The sequence below is a fragment of the Alligator mississippiensis genome, chromosome 4 (genome assembly GCF_030867095.1).
Source record: "Alligator mississippiensis isolate rAllMis1 chromosome 4, rAllMis1, whole genome shotgun sequence".
In the NCBI taxonomy this organism is placed as follows: Eukaryota; Metazoa; Chordata; order Crocodylia; family Alligatoridae; genus Alligator; species Alligator mississippiensis.
In genome coordinates, this window is record NC_081827.1 from 113,307,262 (window position 1) to 113,323,471 (window position 16,210).

At 46.7% G+C, this 16,210-nt stretch overlaps 1 protein-coding gene across 1 annotated transcript; it reads left to right on the plus strand.

Moving 5' to 3' along the window:
• Positions 1 to 2,165: 2,165 nt before the first annotated feature.
• Positions 2,166 to 9,972, plus strand: YARS2 (tyrosyl-tRNA synthetase 2). Its single transcript, XM_006276346.4, has 5 exons — positions 2,166 to 2,894; positions 4,661 to 4,828; positions 8,151 to 8,306; positions 8,635 to 8,805; positions 9,613 to 9,972. Exons 1-5 carry the CDS (start codon positions 2,194 to 2,196, stop codon positions 9,770 to 9,772), a joined length of 1,356 nt encoding a protein of 451 aa, XP_006276408.1. The 5' UTR covers positions 2,166 to 2,193; the 3' UTR covers positions 9,773 to 9,972.
• The last annotated feature ends 6,238 nt before the right edge of the window (positions 9,973 to 16,210 follow it).

Consider the following 16,210-nt stretch of genomic DNA (forward strand, 5'->3'; position numbering starts at 1 on the left):
ACAATGTCCATTACAACCCTAGAAATCTATGAAATACTGGAAGCTACAAATGGTAGAACCTGAAGACTGAGTGGGTCTTGGCAGTAGGACTGTACGAAGCTTTAGGTGGTGATTCAATTTGGAGGAGATTTGGCCTGATTCGGTGGCCGAATCTCTGATTCCGAATTGAATCAGGGGACCAATTAAAAGGTCTGAATCGATTCTGAAGATTTGGAGAGCTTTGAAAAGATTTGGAGAGCTTTGATGATTCGGGCAGTCCTCGGTGGCTGCAGCAGGGAGCTGCAGCTGGACTCAGAACTGATAAGTAGGGGGCAGGGGAGGGGGGGCTGGAGGAGGAGGGAGGGGACCATGGGGGGAACCATTGCCAGCCCCCAGCCCCTGCCTGCTCCCTCAGCTCCCCCTGACCTCCCGCCCCAGGCCCCCCATGGCTGCCCCACCCAGCCCCAGCTCCTGGTGCTTTAAAAAAAAGCCCTGGTGCTCACTAGGTGCTGCAGGGTAGGGGAAGGGCAATCCACACTGCCACCCCTCCCCTGCTGCATGGGGGGGCTCTGTATGAGTCCCCAGATCCCTCTTGCTCCCCCAGCCCCCCCATGGCTGCCCTGCCCACCGCAGCCCCTGCCCTTTAAGAAAAAAAAATAGAGAAAAGCCCCCACCACTCCTGCAGCAGCCTTGGGACTTTGGGGGGCTCCTGGAAGAGCCCCCCATGTGGCATGGGGCAGCAAAAGCCAGCGGGGATTGCCCCCTGCCGGGCAGGAATGGTAAATCCGGGATTACTGGGGGGGGGGGGGTCCTTAAAGGGCCAGAGCCATGGCAGGTAGGGCAGCCGTGGAGGGGTTGGGAGGCTCGTGGCAGAGCCTCCCATGCAGTGTGGGGCAGCGGGGATCACCTCCTGCCCAGCAGCGCCGAGTTGGGGCTTTTTTTTTTTTTTTCCAAATCAGATTCAGCTGAATCAATTCAGGACAGTGATTCGAATTGCCAAATCAAATCACCATTCCCCGAATCCAAAGTGAATGCTAGCTGCTTCACACACACCTACTTGGCAGATGCAACTCTCTCATGAAATCATGGGGCCTCTACGTAATGGACCACTGTGCTTGTCAGGAGAAGCAAACCGTGGATCATCTCCTGAGAGGCCCTGTAGCACCAAAGCTCCCCCCAAGCTCTGGCAACACTAACACCAGAAGCAGCAGCCTGTTCTGAACATAGGGAGCAGACCATGTAGAATGGGCTGGCTGGAGATGGGATGAAGAAGGCTGAGCCTGGTGAGGTCACGAGGTGGGCTGAGAGCGTCATGAGGTCATAAGCAGACTGAGCCAGGGCTAGGGCCAAGGCTATTCGCCCCCGCAGCTACTTCGGGCCGAAACCCCGCCTCCCCTTCCTGCTCCACTGGTCCCCGCCGCCTCCTCTCCCGGCCGGCTGCTGCTGGGGGGAGCGGCATCGGCCCCTAGCTCCAAGGAGCAGACCCGGGGGTCCCCTCTGCCTCCAAGGAGCAGCGGAGGCGAGCTAAGAAAGCTGACCTCACTCCCCGGCCCTCAGTCCCCACGGTGGCTCTCCGCTGTTTGTCTATGTAGGGCACTCTGATTGACTGCCAAGAGGGCCAATCAGAGCGCAAATAAAGCTTATAGACAGATTTAGGTTTTTCTAATATTAGAATAATTCCTGGAGACCCCAGGGCAATCCCTAGTCATGAGGTGGGCTGAGGGTGTCATGAGGTGACAAGTTGGTAGTGAGCGTGGTGAGGGTGATGTAGAATGGGCTGGCTGGAGATGGGATGAAGAAGGCTGAGCCTGGTGAGGTCATAAAGCGGGCTAAATGTCATGATGTCGCAAGTGGAAAGAGTGTGCTGAGGTTACAAGGCAGGCTGAGTATCAAGCTGTCATAAGCAGAGGGCGTGCTAAGGTCATGAGGCGGGGATGAGGGCCACGAGCTCCTTTCCCAGGCGCGGCGCGTTGCCGAGCAACACCAGGACGGGCGCAACCAGCGGCACTCGGCGGCCGAGGAGCCCAGGGCCCTTTTCAGCAATTTGCGACACGAGAGCTGCTTTTCCTGTGTGTAGTTTCAATCAGGACCCGCAAGCGCGGAGCCAAGCGCAGCAGCCGCGAACTCCGCGATCCCGCTCCGCTACCTGCGCAGGCGCTGGGCGGAGCTGGGGAGCGGACGATGCATCCTCCCAGCCTGCCCCGCGCGGCCAAGATGGCGGCGCGCATGCTGCGCAGCGGTGCGGCGCGGGGGTTGCTGGCGGAGCAGGGCGAGCGGGGCCTGTTCCAGAACGTTTTCCCGGCGGCGGATCAGCTCCTAGAGCTGCTGGCGCCGGGGCGTCCGCCGCTCGCCGCGTACTGTGGCTTTGACCCCACGGCAGACTCGCTGCACGTCGGGCACCTTCCCACCCTGCTAGCGCTGCTGCATTTCCAGCGCGCGGGGCACGGCGTCATCGCGCTGGTGGGCGGAGCCACGGCGCGCCTGGGCGACCCCAGCGGCCGCAGCGCGGCCCGCGAGCCGCTGCCGCCGGAGCGCCTGGAGGCGCATGCGCGGGGCCTGCGCGAGGGGCTGCGCCGCGTCTTCGAACACCACCGCCGGCTCTTCTGGCATGAGGCGGGCGGCGCGCGCCTGGGGGATGTGGAGCTGATGGACAACACCCAGTGGCTGGGCCACAAGCCCCTGGTGGACTTCCTGGCCGGTGTCGGGATGCGCTTGCGCATGGGCACGCTGCTGAGCCGCCAGGCCTGCCAGGCGCGCCTGGAGAGTGATGAGGGCATGAGCCTGGCCGAGTTCCTCTACCCAGCCCTGCAGGCCTACGACTTCCTGCACCTGTACCAGCACCATGGCTGCCGCGTCCAGCTGGGCGGCACCGACCAGATGGGCAACATCATGTCGGGCTACGACCTTGTCACCAAGTACGGGCTGCCAGGCACCACCTGCTCCACCCCTCACGGGACTGGTCTCTCCCGGGAGCCGGATGGACGCCAGCTTCAGCCCCCTGGGGAGGCTGGCCCGTGAGAGATGGCTGCCTGGGCCTGCCCTCACGGGGAGGAAGAGCAGACCCCTCTAAAACGGGTCATGGCGGCTGGGCTGGGCAGGAGCTGGAGACAATGGGACTCCACCTGCCTGGTGCTGCCACCTCATGCCAAGTGGTTTGCAAACCTTTCCCAGAGCTTTTTAGGAGTTGGGTTCCCAGATGCTTTAGGCCATCATTTTTCAACCCATAGATTGCAACCCAAAAGTGGGTCACAAAAATACAGAAAAGGGTCACGAACAAGCTGTAAAAATCGGTTCTCCTTTAAGGGAGAAAAATGTAGGAAACCGTGGATTTTCCTTTGCAGGCTGGCAGAGTTTCACCTGCTTGGAAGCCCCCCTTGCCCCACACAGTGGGGGGCTGGGGTTTGGGGGCAGGGGTCAGTGGGTCAAGAGTAAGGGCACTGGGTCGGGACTGGCCATCAATGTTTATAAATGGGTCCTGGTACAAAAAAAGTTGGGAACCACTGCTAGCATTGGCAGTGTGTAACCCCCTATGAAAAGGTGCAGCCAACAGTGTCAGCAGCACCTGCAGGCAGTAGCTGCTCGCCACCCGCCCCACCCCACTGCCAACACTGCCAGTGGTTTCTGTGGGAGCTCCCTGCTTACCGCTGCTGCACTTCTGCCGCCATCAGTGCCGCTGTGGGCACACATCATTCATGCTTGCTAGAGGCATCTTAGCCAGAATGGTGCTTAGCGGGTGTTGCCTTGTCAGCTCAAAGGATTACTGCTCCATGCCCAACTTTCCTTAGCAAACATACCCCCAAGGGCAGGCATCAGTTTCATGAGGATGTGGTGGGTAGTCAAGAGCTTTCAGGAGGATTTTTGTTCTTTTTCTGGTGCACTGTGGGGGGCGGGAAAAAGCATTCCAAGTTTGCAAACCAGCCTTAACGACACTGATCTTAGCTTAACAATGGTGAGTGAGAAAAATTCAGTGCATTTTATTTGCCATCATATTTTTGAGCATTGACAGTAGCCTGTGGTCATGCTTTCATGTTTTGTGCTGTGACTGTGAGGGCCTGGAACTTTACTGCAGGAAAGCCAAGAGCCTCTTGTAGCTTTCTTTTCCCCTTGTAGGAACTCAGATAAAATGAGACCCTTGACAAAAAGCAAAAGAGCGCATCAGTGGAAGGCCTTTTTTTCAAACAGCACTAGCCTCTAAGTAGACATAAGTTTTGGATGCCTGGAAATGCATTTTTGCATTGGCTAAGATATAGGGCCCTTGAGTAGGTAGGGATGAGATGCGTCTTTAGACTTTAAGTCTAAGATGCTTCAGAGGAAGGTGCAAGATGCAGACACTGAAAGAATAAATCTGCCTCTAGGAGAAATTTCCTCCTAAATCCCATAAGCTAACATTGGTTTATGCCCAGAAATTTGAGGGTTTTAAGTTTTTTTTTTCAATCCCGATTAGTTTTCACCATTGCATATGAGAGAGGTTAGATTCATGCATGCTACAAACATCTTTGCCTCCAGCATCTAGTGGTACTGAATTCATAAGATTCTCTTTCAGTTTAACATTAATACAAAGTAACTAATCTGTAAAGGTTTGGAAATGTCTGTAAAAGAACCATTGGTTCTTAATAAAAGTTATATTTAAGCTTACCAAATAATGTGATTTTAATGTGCAATAATTCCTTCTCTAACACAGGGTGACAGGAGAAGAGGTGTTTGGAATTACTGTGCCTCTTATTACCAGTACCACTGGAGATAAATTGGGAAAGTCTGCTGGCAATGCAGTTTGGCTGAACAGAGACAGGACCTCTCCATTTGAGCTGTATCAGTTTTTTGTCAGACAGCAAGATAGGACTGTTGGAAGGCAAGTAGTTTCTTAAAACTTTTTTTTTAACAAAACTTGTAAACTGTGTCTGCCTGTAATAGTTTCACCAATAAGTAGCTTTGTTTTGCACAGACACAAAATATGAGATCATGCAGTAAACTGGATTTCCAGTATCACTAGGCCAGTTAGTTCTTCCCCTTTTCATTTAAATGTCAATTAGTTAAATACAGTCCATAAGGCAAATTTCACAAACAGGTATGAGTAAACCTCACTTACACATACCAGGAGATGGATCACAATTTAGCAGGTGTGTGAACAAATGCAAAAATAAAACTAATGCATTCTGGTTTTATTTTGATAAATATGATCTTTTTGTAAATGTTTTAGGGAATGTCTTGCTATTACTATGGCACTCTTGGCAGAAGGACACTTCTGAGCATGCCGACCTGTTCCAAACTTCAGAATGCAGCAATAAAACCACCAGTGGTGGGGAATGCCTGCTGAGCAGTTTCACTACAATGTTTCTAAATTTGGTACATGTGACTGGGAGTAGATGGGCAACATGTACTCCAAAGCACTGGTTTTCAACCTCTGGTCTACAGACCCCTGAGGGTCTGCAGGCTGTATCTAAGGGGTCTGTGAAAGATGATAATGATCAATCAGAATTATGTGAATACCCACACTTATCATTCAAAGGGGTCCGCACCTCCATTTGAAATTTTTTAGGGGTCCACAAATGAAAAAAGGTTGAAAACCACTGCTTCAAAGCATCCCTTCCTAAGCAGTAAGTAGCATGGACCTACTACTTGATTTAGTACCGAACCTTACAGTATTCAAGAACCTTTGTTGTGAAGAGAGGAGAAACTACCATTTTTTTTCTGAATTGTGAAGGATCCCAGTGAGCCAAGTTCCAACTACAGCACAAGTTTTGTATTCTGTGATGGTTCACAGAATATGGTTTGATGCAATATAAAATTGCTGGTAGATTTAATGTTAAGATCGTTCACCAGCAAAGCCCCTAGAAATAGTGCATGCCCTCAAACAAAGTGTAAGATGATGTTACATCAAGAGGAGACCAGAAATTTAATTTCTGCACTTGTTTTCTAAATACCAAAGCACTCAAGAGAGGACTCCACTCTAGCAATAATAGAGTAAAATAAAAATATACTTTCATTGTTTTTATTTCTATGCTCAAATTAGAACATAATTTATTCATGGGTCAGTTTCCAGTTGCTAGCTAAGATCAAGCTGTTAAGCAAAGGAAAGGCTTAAGAACAATTGAATCAGAAGAGCTTACCGCTCTTATTCAAGTTAGCAATTGTATTCACATCCAAGCTGAATTTTTAGTATTCTCAAAAAAGAAGTATTTGATACTTACAAGGAATACTTGACTGAGTAGAAGCAACTGCAGTATTTGCTTCAATGAAAATCTGTGTTCACCTTAGCATAGTTCCAGTTCCATCTCAGAAAAGATATACTCTGCCTCTAAGAAGTATTATTTTTCACTAAAGTGCACCATAATAAAATTAAAACTTAACTAACCTACAGCATTTGTGTTGGATATTAGAAACCTGGGATTCTGTAAGCTTTGGCCACCTGAGTGGATGAACCACAGTATCTACCATAACAAACAAATCTAAGAACTTAGGTCTGTTTGCTGCTCTTCTCATACCCTTCACCTTGAAAGGTTCATGGGTGTTAAAAGGATTCAGTTGGGTATAGGTATGGCTTTTTTTTGAGAATAGCTCCACAATGATGGAGCAAAAACTACCCCTAATCCTCAGAAATATTTGGAGACCATTGAAAGCATTCGGATATGGGTGTCCAAACTTCTTTGGTCCGCTATTTCATTGATAGAACAGTTTTTCAAACCAAATTATCAGTGCTCAGGTAGCTTCTGCCAGTCATCATTACCTATAACACCTTTCAGGAAGTAGAATACACAAATATTTCTACTATTTAAAAAATAGATTTAATAAAACTTCAGGCCTTTATATCAAAGATACAAAAATGACACTTCATTCTTCTGCAACACGCTAGTACATTGTTATTTACAAGAAATTATCTGGTATTTTGCTAGGTGTTTCTTGTATTGAAATATGCCCTTGAATTAATTTTGTTTATCCTACCATGTCTTATTTCTCAAATGAGGTACAGTATGGTATAGTCCTGTACTCTACTGCTGGGCACTGTCCACTGAGAACTATTCCTATCTAGGAATAGCAATCTATGTACATGTTATACTTCACACTATACTGGATAAATTTGCTTTCTTCTTATAGAATAAATACAGAAACTTCATTATCATGTAAATGAAATTGTAAATGTCTTAACTAAAGTAGCTCATATAGTTGAAAAGTTAGTAATGAATGACTTATTTTTTTAAAATAGAAAAAGTGTCTCAGTAGCATTATTTGGCATAAATTATAAAGAATTTTTGAAGCCTGTACACATGAGGAAAGACCAAAATAAGCCACAGATGATACTTTTAGCTATACAGGCAGAAATAAATAACTATTTGAAATTGTTGAACTGTTTGAATCAGGATTGATTTAAATAAATCACAAAACATGTTAACACAGGGCATTATGTTTTTATGGCAGAAAGAAAGAAAATCAAATATCAATTGGTATAAAAATAAAATAATTCTTGCTCTGTACCAGGGTGGATTTAATTTAAATAACCATTTAAATCACCGGTCAGGAAGCCTCGATGTACTCACTGTTTTCTACAAAAAGTGCATTCTTGTTGTTTGCTATCCCCTATTCATTTAACTTCTTGACGCTTTGTACTTTTATTAGAGAGATATAAGGGCTTGATTCTGTACACAAAACTTGCAGAGAGACAATAGGGCTGATGGGTAGGTATTCAGGTCTGTTATCTCTCATCATATACTGCTGTTGACGAGTATTATCTCTGGAGACACAAATCCAGTTTGAGAACTGAAACTTATGTATCACAGAGATGCTTAATGGGCTCTTCTAGACTGAGCATTAAGTCCCATTGGGTAGAGCGGTTTTCTTTAACCTTTACTGATTTATAGAGGAGCCTCTGGGAACCCCATAAAATGGGGCCCCTAACGTAGTCCATGGGCTGTTGTGACCTATTTATAAAACGTCTAAAAAGGTTACATGAATATCTTGTCTCATAGTATAAAATTAGAAGTTATAATCCCTATTACATTATATCTTTGAGCTTTAACATACCTTAAATTAAAACTATCTTTATATAGGTTTATTTTTGTAAAAAAAAAAATCTTAACAAAAATACGATTAAATCAAAAAGTCTGATTTAAATAAAAAATCCTGCTTTTTGTTTGTTTTTAAATCATTGATTTTTATCCACCCTGCTCTGCACTTAGGTACCTGAAACTCTTCACTTTCCTTCCTCTTGCGGAGATTGATCATACTATGGAAATGCATACTAAGGAACCTGAAAAGTGGGGTCCGCAGAAACGACTTGCTGCAGAAGTAACTAAACTGGTTCATGGCCAAGAAGGTCTGGAATCTGCTAAAAGGTAAAGCAGAAAAAGATACTGTGTGGTTAGCTTGTACTCAGCTGTGTTTTGGGGACAAAATGCAGAAGAGGTATATTACGTATGCAGGCTTCAAAGTAACATTGACATGACAAAGATGAGTCTTCATAGGAGGGTAGAACCTTGTGATAGAAAGGTGTATAGTGGAGTGTAATGCTGCTTCAGTGCGCTTGTCTACTCTTGAGGCATCCATTCCTAATAGGTGCTGGGGAGGGAGGGAGAATCATTTGTATTTGGGTGAAACACTTATCTGGTCATAGAAACAATAAAACCCTGATTTTATTAACAGTAGCTTCATTTTTCATTTCAGGTGTACTAAAGCACTGTATCACAACAGTTTGGAGTCTTTGGAGACCATGTCTGACCAAGAATTGCAGGAACTATTCAGAGAGGCTCCATTTACTGAATTGCTGCTTGAACCTGGAATGACTGTGCTTGACTTATGTCGCAAAGCAAAAGCTATTCCAGATGGACCTCGTGGGTATGAAACAATTTGTATTTTTTAGTAATAACTTTGTTACATGGGTTGCAGTTCTATAGTTCCAAATACTTGTTCTAAGGTGAGGGTCCGCTTTATTTGCTTATTCTAGTCCATGAAACATAATTATAGATATCAGAATAGCCAAGTAGCCATTTGAAATTAGTTAGCAAGGTAATTCCTTATAGTGGTTAAAAAAAGAGGGATGGTATAACTCATTGAATCAATTTTTATGTGAAGTAATATGATAGATCTCAGCTACTTATCCAATTCTGACCCATACTGACAAAAAAAATTTTCACGCTAAGTCTGAGTTATAGAGTATATTCCTCATTGCTATGTCTGTGTTCTGCTTTTGCTATGCAGAGGAACCTCTATAAAAGTTTACTTATGTCCTTCTAAATTAATAATAAAGAATTCTAAACACCCTACAAAATGAACAGAACTGTCAAGAAACTTGATCTGCCAAGCCAAAAATATTCAAGTAGTTTAGCAAAGTTATTGCTGGCTCAGTGAAACAGGGAAAGGTATTTTATAGTGAAGGTCATAAATGTTAATAATGAAAGTTCCCTTCTCTTCTGCACCTCAAAAAAGATCATTGTGTCAGCATTGGGGGGTGATGTCGGTTTGTCACTGTAGACCTTGACTGATTTTAAACAGATGACCTAGAAACCAGAAGTTTTATTTCATTATGAGACCATTCAAGTTTCCTTAATCAAAATTTATGCAATAACGAGCATTTCTTTTAACTGAACCTTGAGGTTTAGTAGGAACAACCAGTTTCATCTTGCAATGCTTGTTTGTTTCAAGGTACCAGATGATTACAAATGGTGGAGTTTCTATAAACTATATTCGAGAAACTAATGCTGAAGCTGTTCTAATTGTTGGACAGCATATCCTGAAGAGTGGAATATCTCTATTGAAGATTGGAAAGAAAAACTTCTACATAATAAAATGGCTTCAGTTCTGACCAAAAGAAATACTTTATTAAAATATAAGATACACCTTCTTACTAAATTGCCTGAAGACTGTATCCCAAGTCATCATCTGTATTATATGTATTGCATAATATACAAGTACAGCCTGATAGTGTAGCATATTATCTCTCTCACAATGTGAGAACCTACCTAATGATCTCAGATGATTCAATTAAAAATATTTTTGAAAATAGATGTGCATGTTTATTTTAGTTTTGATGGTGAATAAAAGCCACACATAAGATGCTTCTAACAAAATGCTATTCTATACCTCTCTTCCCTTTGTAGATAAAGCTTCATTCACTTATTCAGACCTCCAAAGCCACATGTATTATTATAACATGCTGTTGAAGTCTCAGGCTAAGCAGAGATTGCCAAATGAGGTGGATCAGCTGTACCAGGATGTGTCCTGGTGCAGCTGACCCTCTTCATTGGGCAAAACATGGATTGCTTATTCTCCTACCTACTGATGCTGTGGGACAACAGGTGATGCATTCTAGAGCTTGATGGGCCTGGTCCTGCACACCCTTGGAATTCCACACAGGATCAGACCCCTCAAGCCTCGGGAGTGCCTTCCCAGCTTTCCCTATTTACCAAGAAGGATCCCATGGATCTCGAGAGCATGTCTCTAACTGGGGAAAGTCAGGGTTTCTTACTTACAGTGAAGGGCTCCTGGGATCTCTGGGGCCTAGTCTCTTAAGTGAGGACAGTTGGCTTATCAGCTTGCTAAGACACACCCCACAGATTATAGGGGTGCTTCTCAGTAAGCAGCTCAGGTGCTTTTGGGGCTTGAGGGGCCCAATCCTGTGCACCTTGAGAATTTCTTCACAGGACTGCACCCCCAGGGCAGCATGGGCAATTTTGGGTTGCCAGCACTCATGCACTATAAAACAAGCACATCATCTGCTAAGTAGCAGCACAAGGTATCACCTTGCAGGCACAAATTTTGAATTTTTGCAGCATGACAAGGGGCTATGAGTATCTGCTTGCTTTGCCTTTGTGCTGCCATAAAAAAAATTGTATCAGCAGCACAAAGGGAATTACTACCATTTGCTATCAGTGTTGATTTCATTCCCCACCCCAGGAAGAGAAGGAAGCGCCCACAATTGATTCTAGCATGTTTAGGTTTTTCAGTTTTCAGAAATGCAGCAGATTTGGAAGTTTAAATTTTGGATTCTATTGTCAAACATCTGCAATTAAGTGACAGTTAAGGTTCTTTGAACCAAGGAATCTCTCCAGAGGAGAGAAGTAAAGGCAGCATGAAAAAAAAAAAAAAAAGAAAAACTAAGGAGCAATAAAATACCCAAAAGATGGTAGAATGACTTGTGTGTTTAGGAGCAGTGTATTTCATGATAATGAAATCTTTTTCATTAGTTTTCCATATATACATTTGCAATCAGTTTGCCAGCATAAGGCACTAAAAATCATATTCAGACTTCTCCCTTTACTTCCCTGGCACACAAATAAATTTAGAGTTAGCTGCCTGGATGGTTAGGTAGGTAACCAAGACATTTGGAATTGGCTTATCTGAAGAACAAAACTGAAAAAAATCCTTTTGGGAAAAATTTCTTTCGAGTAGGAGCAATGTAAAGATTTTGTCATGTGACAGGTGTAAAATGTTTTTACCATGTACTGCAGGGAGCCTAGCTGTCTCCCATGATGTTTTTGCAAGTAGCCTAGCTTAGAAATGTCTTCCCTTCACTGGTGCCTGGAAAGGCAGGACTGTGTTGTCAAATTCAGCAGTACATCTTAAGTGGGATGCAGCGATATTTTCCAGAGTATACAGATACCCAACCTGTATTTCAGATTCCTCTACCACTTCCCGATTCTGAATTAGATGTTTATTTTCTTAATCAAATGCTATTCGACTCTAAACAGTGCAGGGAATATGGGCAGTTATCCAAGTTTGTTACCCTCTAGCATTTCCCACAAGTGTACACAAACAAGCAGAACATAATACAAGTTATATAGCTTCAGGAGTAACAATGAATTCTGTGATATCCTGAAACAAAAATTCAGGAGCAAGTCCACTGGTCTCACAATAAGACTACTCAGGCCCTTGATAATCATCCTTTCATATAGTTTAAGAGGGAACACAGTTTTCTGATTTGTGGAGCTCTGGGAGCAGAGTAACACATTCCGAACAGACTGGATACAATAAAAGACATCCCAACCCAACACACTTTGATCTGATAATTGATAGGCTTCTCATAAAAATTATAGGCTAAACCATCATACTTTTTGGTTTTTAATGATCTGTCTGGGCTAAAATCTGGACTCATGTCTTATGTAAAAACATGAGATATTTAACTCTTAAAAGACCAGACATTCTAGTCCACTGTATTTTCCTCAGGCTCATAAAACTTTACACTATCACCACAGAGTTCAGTACTAAACATCACCATTTATTGCTAATAGGCTGCCACCTGCCTTCCAGGTTCTTAATGGCACTGTTCTTAGTCAAACAGTTAACCAGACTGACTGGGGTTTGTTTGCAAAGACTTCCACAGCTAGACTTACGGAGCTAATTACATTAACCTCTCTTCTTTTTGTGAGTCAATTACCACTCCTAACAGATGAAAGCATGAGATCTCTATTTCTACTACCTAGTTATTATGTAAAAAGGAATGTACTCCTACCTACAACCAGCACATCCCTTTATACCCTGGTGAGCAGGTGATTTCATAGATTTCATAGACATTAGGGCTGGAAGGGACCTCGGAAGATCATCGAGTCCAGCCCCCCGCCCAAAGGGCAGGAAGTCAGCTGGGGTCACAGGATCCCAGCAAGATAAGCATCCAGTTTCATCTTGAAGGTGTTCAATGAAGGCGCTTGAACAACCTCCGGCGGCAGGCTGTTCCAGACCTTGGGGGCTCGGACAGTAAAGAAATTCTTCCTTATGTCCAGCCTGAAACGATCTTGTAGTAGTTTGTGACCATTCGTCCTCGTCATCCCTTGGGGCGCTCTGGTGAACAAACGTTCCCCTAGATACTGGTGATCACCCCTGATAAACTTGTAGGTGGCCATCAGATCACCCCTGAGCCTGCGCTTTTCCAGGCTAAAGAGCCCCAGGGCTCTCAGCCTGTCATCGTAGGGTCTGCTTCCCTGACCCCTGATCATGCACGTGGCTCTTCTCTGGACTCTCTCAAGCTTCTCCACATCCTTTTTGAATTGTGGAGCCCAAAACTGGACGCAGTACTCCAGCTGCGGCCTCACTAAGGCCGAGTACAGGGGGAGAATGACGTCCCGGGATTTGCTTGAGAAGCATCTATGGATGCAAGCCAGCGTTTTGGTCGCTTTACTAGCCGCAGTATCGCATTGCAGGCTCATGTTCATCTTGTGGTCAATGATGACCCCCAAGTCTCTTTCTTCCATAGTGCTAACCAACATAGCACTGCCGAGCCTATAAGGATGCTGCGGGTTTTTCTTCCCAAGGTGGAGAACCTTGCATTTATCGGCGTTGAACACCATCAGATTCTCATCCGCCCACTTGCTGAGCCTGTCCAGGTCAGCCTGGATCACCCGCCTGTCTTCTGGTGTGGATGCTTTGCCCCAAAGTTTGGTGTCATCGGCGAACTTGGCCAGTCCGCTTCTGACTCCAGTGTCCACATCGTTAATGAAGATGTTGAACAGTATGGGTCCAAGGACAGAGCCCTGGGGGACCCCACTGGTCACAGGACACCACGATGAGTGACTTCCATCAATTACTACCCTCTGGGCCCGACCCCGGAGCCAATTTTCCAACCAGCGGATCGTGGGGGACCCAAGGCGACAATTGGCCAGTTTCTCCAAGAGACGATCATGGGACACCAGATCGAAGGCTTTTTTGAAGTCAAGATATATGACATCAATCTCATCTCCCTTGTCCAGGTGATAGGTCACCTGGTCGTAGAAGGAAATGAGATTGGTCAAGCAAGACCTACCCGCAACAAACCCGTGCTGGCTATCCCTTAAGACGTTGGCGTCGGCCAGTCCATTAAGGATGGCCTCCTTAATAAACTTTTCTAAGATCTTCCCCGGGATAGAAGTCAGGCTGATGGGCCTATAGTTAGCCGGATCCACTTTCCTCCCTTTCTTGAAGATAGGCACCACGTTGGCCTTCTTCCAGTCTTCGGGCACTACACCAGAGCGCCAAGAGTTTTCAAAGATCCGCGCTAGAGGCTGGGCTATGATGCTCGCCAGCTCCTTGAGTACCCTGGGGTGAAGATTGTCAGGGCCGGCTGACTTGAAGGTATCCAGCTTCTCAAGATGTTCCTTCACAAAGTCAGCATTAATGGAGGGCAGGGGATCACCCTCACCCGGACTTCCCGGCCCTGTAGCAGGCACGGGCGTCCCATGGGGCTGATGAAAGACCGACGCAAAGTACCTATTTAATAGGTTGGCTTTTTCCTGGGCGTCAGTTGTCAGTTGCCCCATCTGGTTCAGCAGGGGTCCAACGTTGCCCCTGCTTTTCCTCCGGCTCCCCACATATCTGAAAAAGGACTTTTTATTGTCCTTGATGCTCAAAGCTAGCTGGAGTTCAGTTGCAGCCTTGGCTTTCCTGGTCTGCTCCCTACAGGACCGGACCAGTGCAGAATAATCCTCCTTGGAGGCGACTCCCATCCTCCATCCTTTGTAGGCCTTTTTTTTTAGCCTCAGGAGGTCTGCTAGGTCCCTGGAGAGCCAGGGGGGCTGCTGTGCCCTCTCGCTGCCTTTCCTCCAAGATGGAATAGACTTAGTTTGTGCATTGAGGATCGCTCCCTTGAGGAGCAACCACTCTTCTTGAACTCCCCTCTCCCTGCGGTCACAGTCCCTTAGGGCCTCACTGACAAGCCTCCTGAGCTTGTCAAAGTCGGCTTTCCTGAAGTCAAGGACTTGCGTGTTGCTGACTGACTTGCCAGCTTTTCGGCGGATGGTGAAGGTGATCAGCTCGTGGTCGCTGTCACCCAGCTTCCCATCGATCACTAGGTCGCCGACTAGGTCCTCCCCAGTAGCCAGCACCAGGTCGAGCAGCGCTTTGCCTCTCATTGGCCCATAGACTTCTTGAGTCAGGTAGAGGTCATCCACGCACGAGAGGAAGCTCTGCGACCGCTCAGATTTTGCTGAGCGATCCTCCCACGAGATGTCTGGGTAATTGAAGTCACCCATGACAGCCATGGTCCTGGAGCAAGCTGCCTCAGCCAGTTCCCGGGCAAACTCCTGGTCTAGCTCAGGACTTTGGGTGGGAGGTCTGTAATAGACTCCCACCATTGTGTCCCCTGTGCCGTGTTCCCCACGGATTTTAACCCAGAGGGTCTCCAGCCGTCCACCCTGGTCGCCAATATCGGCTTGCAGGGACGCGTAGCTTTCCTTAACATAGAGAGCTACACCCCCCGCCCCTTTTCTCTACACGATCCCTCCTGTACAGGGTATAGCCATCTATCCCCGTGGTCCAGTCATGGGTGGAGTCCCACCAGGTCTCCGTGATCCCTATGACATCGTAATTGTTTGCACTGAGCAGGAGGATGAGCTCCTCCTGCTTATTCCCCAAGCTGCTGGCATTTGTGTACAGGCAGGCAAGTGCCCCCTGGGGGGCTCCTTCCTTGCCCACAGATTTTACCAGGGCTGGGGCTGGGGCGGGCTCCCTCGAGTGCCGTGATCCGCTGGCTTTGCAAGGATTGCTCAGCGGGCCAGCAGTGGCGGTCGTGCCCCCGTCCCCCAGCGGGCTTAGTTTAAAGCCCGGTGGAGCAGATCAGCCAGTCTGGCTGAGAAGAGCCTCCTCCCTAGGGGAGAGAGGTGGAGACCATCTCTTCCCAGCAGCTCGCTACCTCTCTCGCCAAAGAGCGGGCTGTGGTCATGAAAGCCAAAGCCTTCCTGACAACACCAGCGCCGCAGTCTTTGGTTGACCACATAGATCCTCCTGTCCCTTCTCAGCCCATAGCCTGAGACTGGGAGGATCGACGAGAACACCACCTGTGCCCCCAGACCCTTAAGCCCCGCTCCCAAATCCCTGTAGCGCCTCATGACCTGGCTGGGAGTGCTCCGAGCCGTGTCATTGGTGCCCACATGAATAAGGAGCATGGGATAGCGGTCTGTGGGTTTGAGGAGCTTGGGGATCCTCTCCGCAATGTCCCGGATGCGGGCCCCTGGGAAGCAGCAGACTTGCCGGGCTAAGGGGTCAGGGTTGCAGATTGGCCCCTCCGTCCCCCTCAGGAGGGAGTCCGACTACTTTCATATTTGCCCAAAGTGACCCCACAAAATCCCACAATCTTAATATGGGGAGGGCAAGGAAGAACTCTTAAAAACAGGTCAACTCAGGAAATTACTGTTTTCCTTGTCCAAAGTTTCTCTGCCTTAAGCTGTTTAAAGCCCCAGTAGCTAGGTGTCCAGAATCCCATGATATGAAATCATTCAGGAGGGGATCCAGAGACCAAAGAGGGTTTTAGTCACACAGGAGAAATTACCAAAGGAAA

Bases quoted from the DNA above. Each gene is read 5' to 3' on its own strand.
- YARS2 (XM_006276346.4), top strand. From the start codon at position 2,194: ATGGCGGCGCGCATGCTGCGCAGCGGTGCGGCGCGGGGGTTGCTGGCG. The intron at 4,829-8,150 runs GCAAGTAGTTTC...CTCTGCACTTAG, and splicing joins CAAGATAGGACTGTTGGAAG to GTACCTGAAACTCTTCACTT. The intron at 8,307-8,634 runs GTAAAGCAGAAA...TTTTCATTTCAG, and splicing joins GGTCTGGAATCTGCTAAAAG to GTGTACTAAAGCACTGTATC.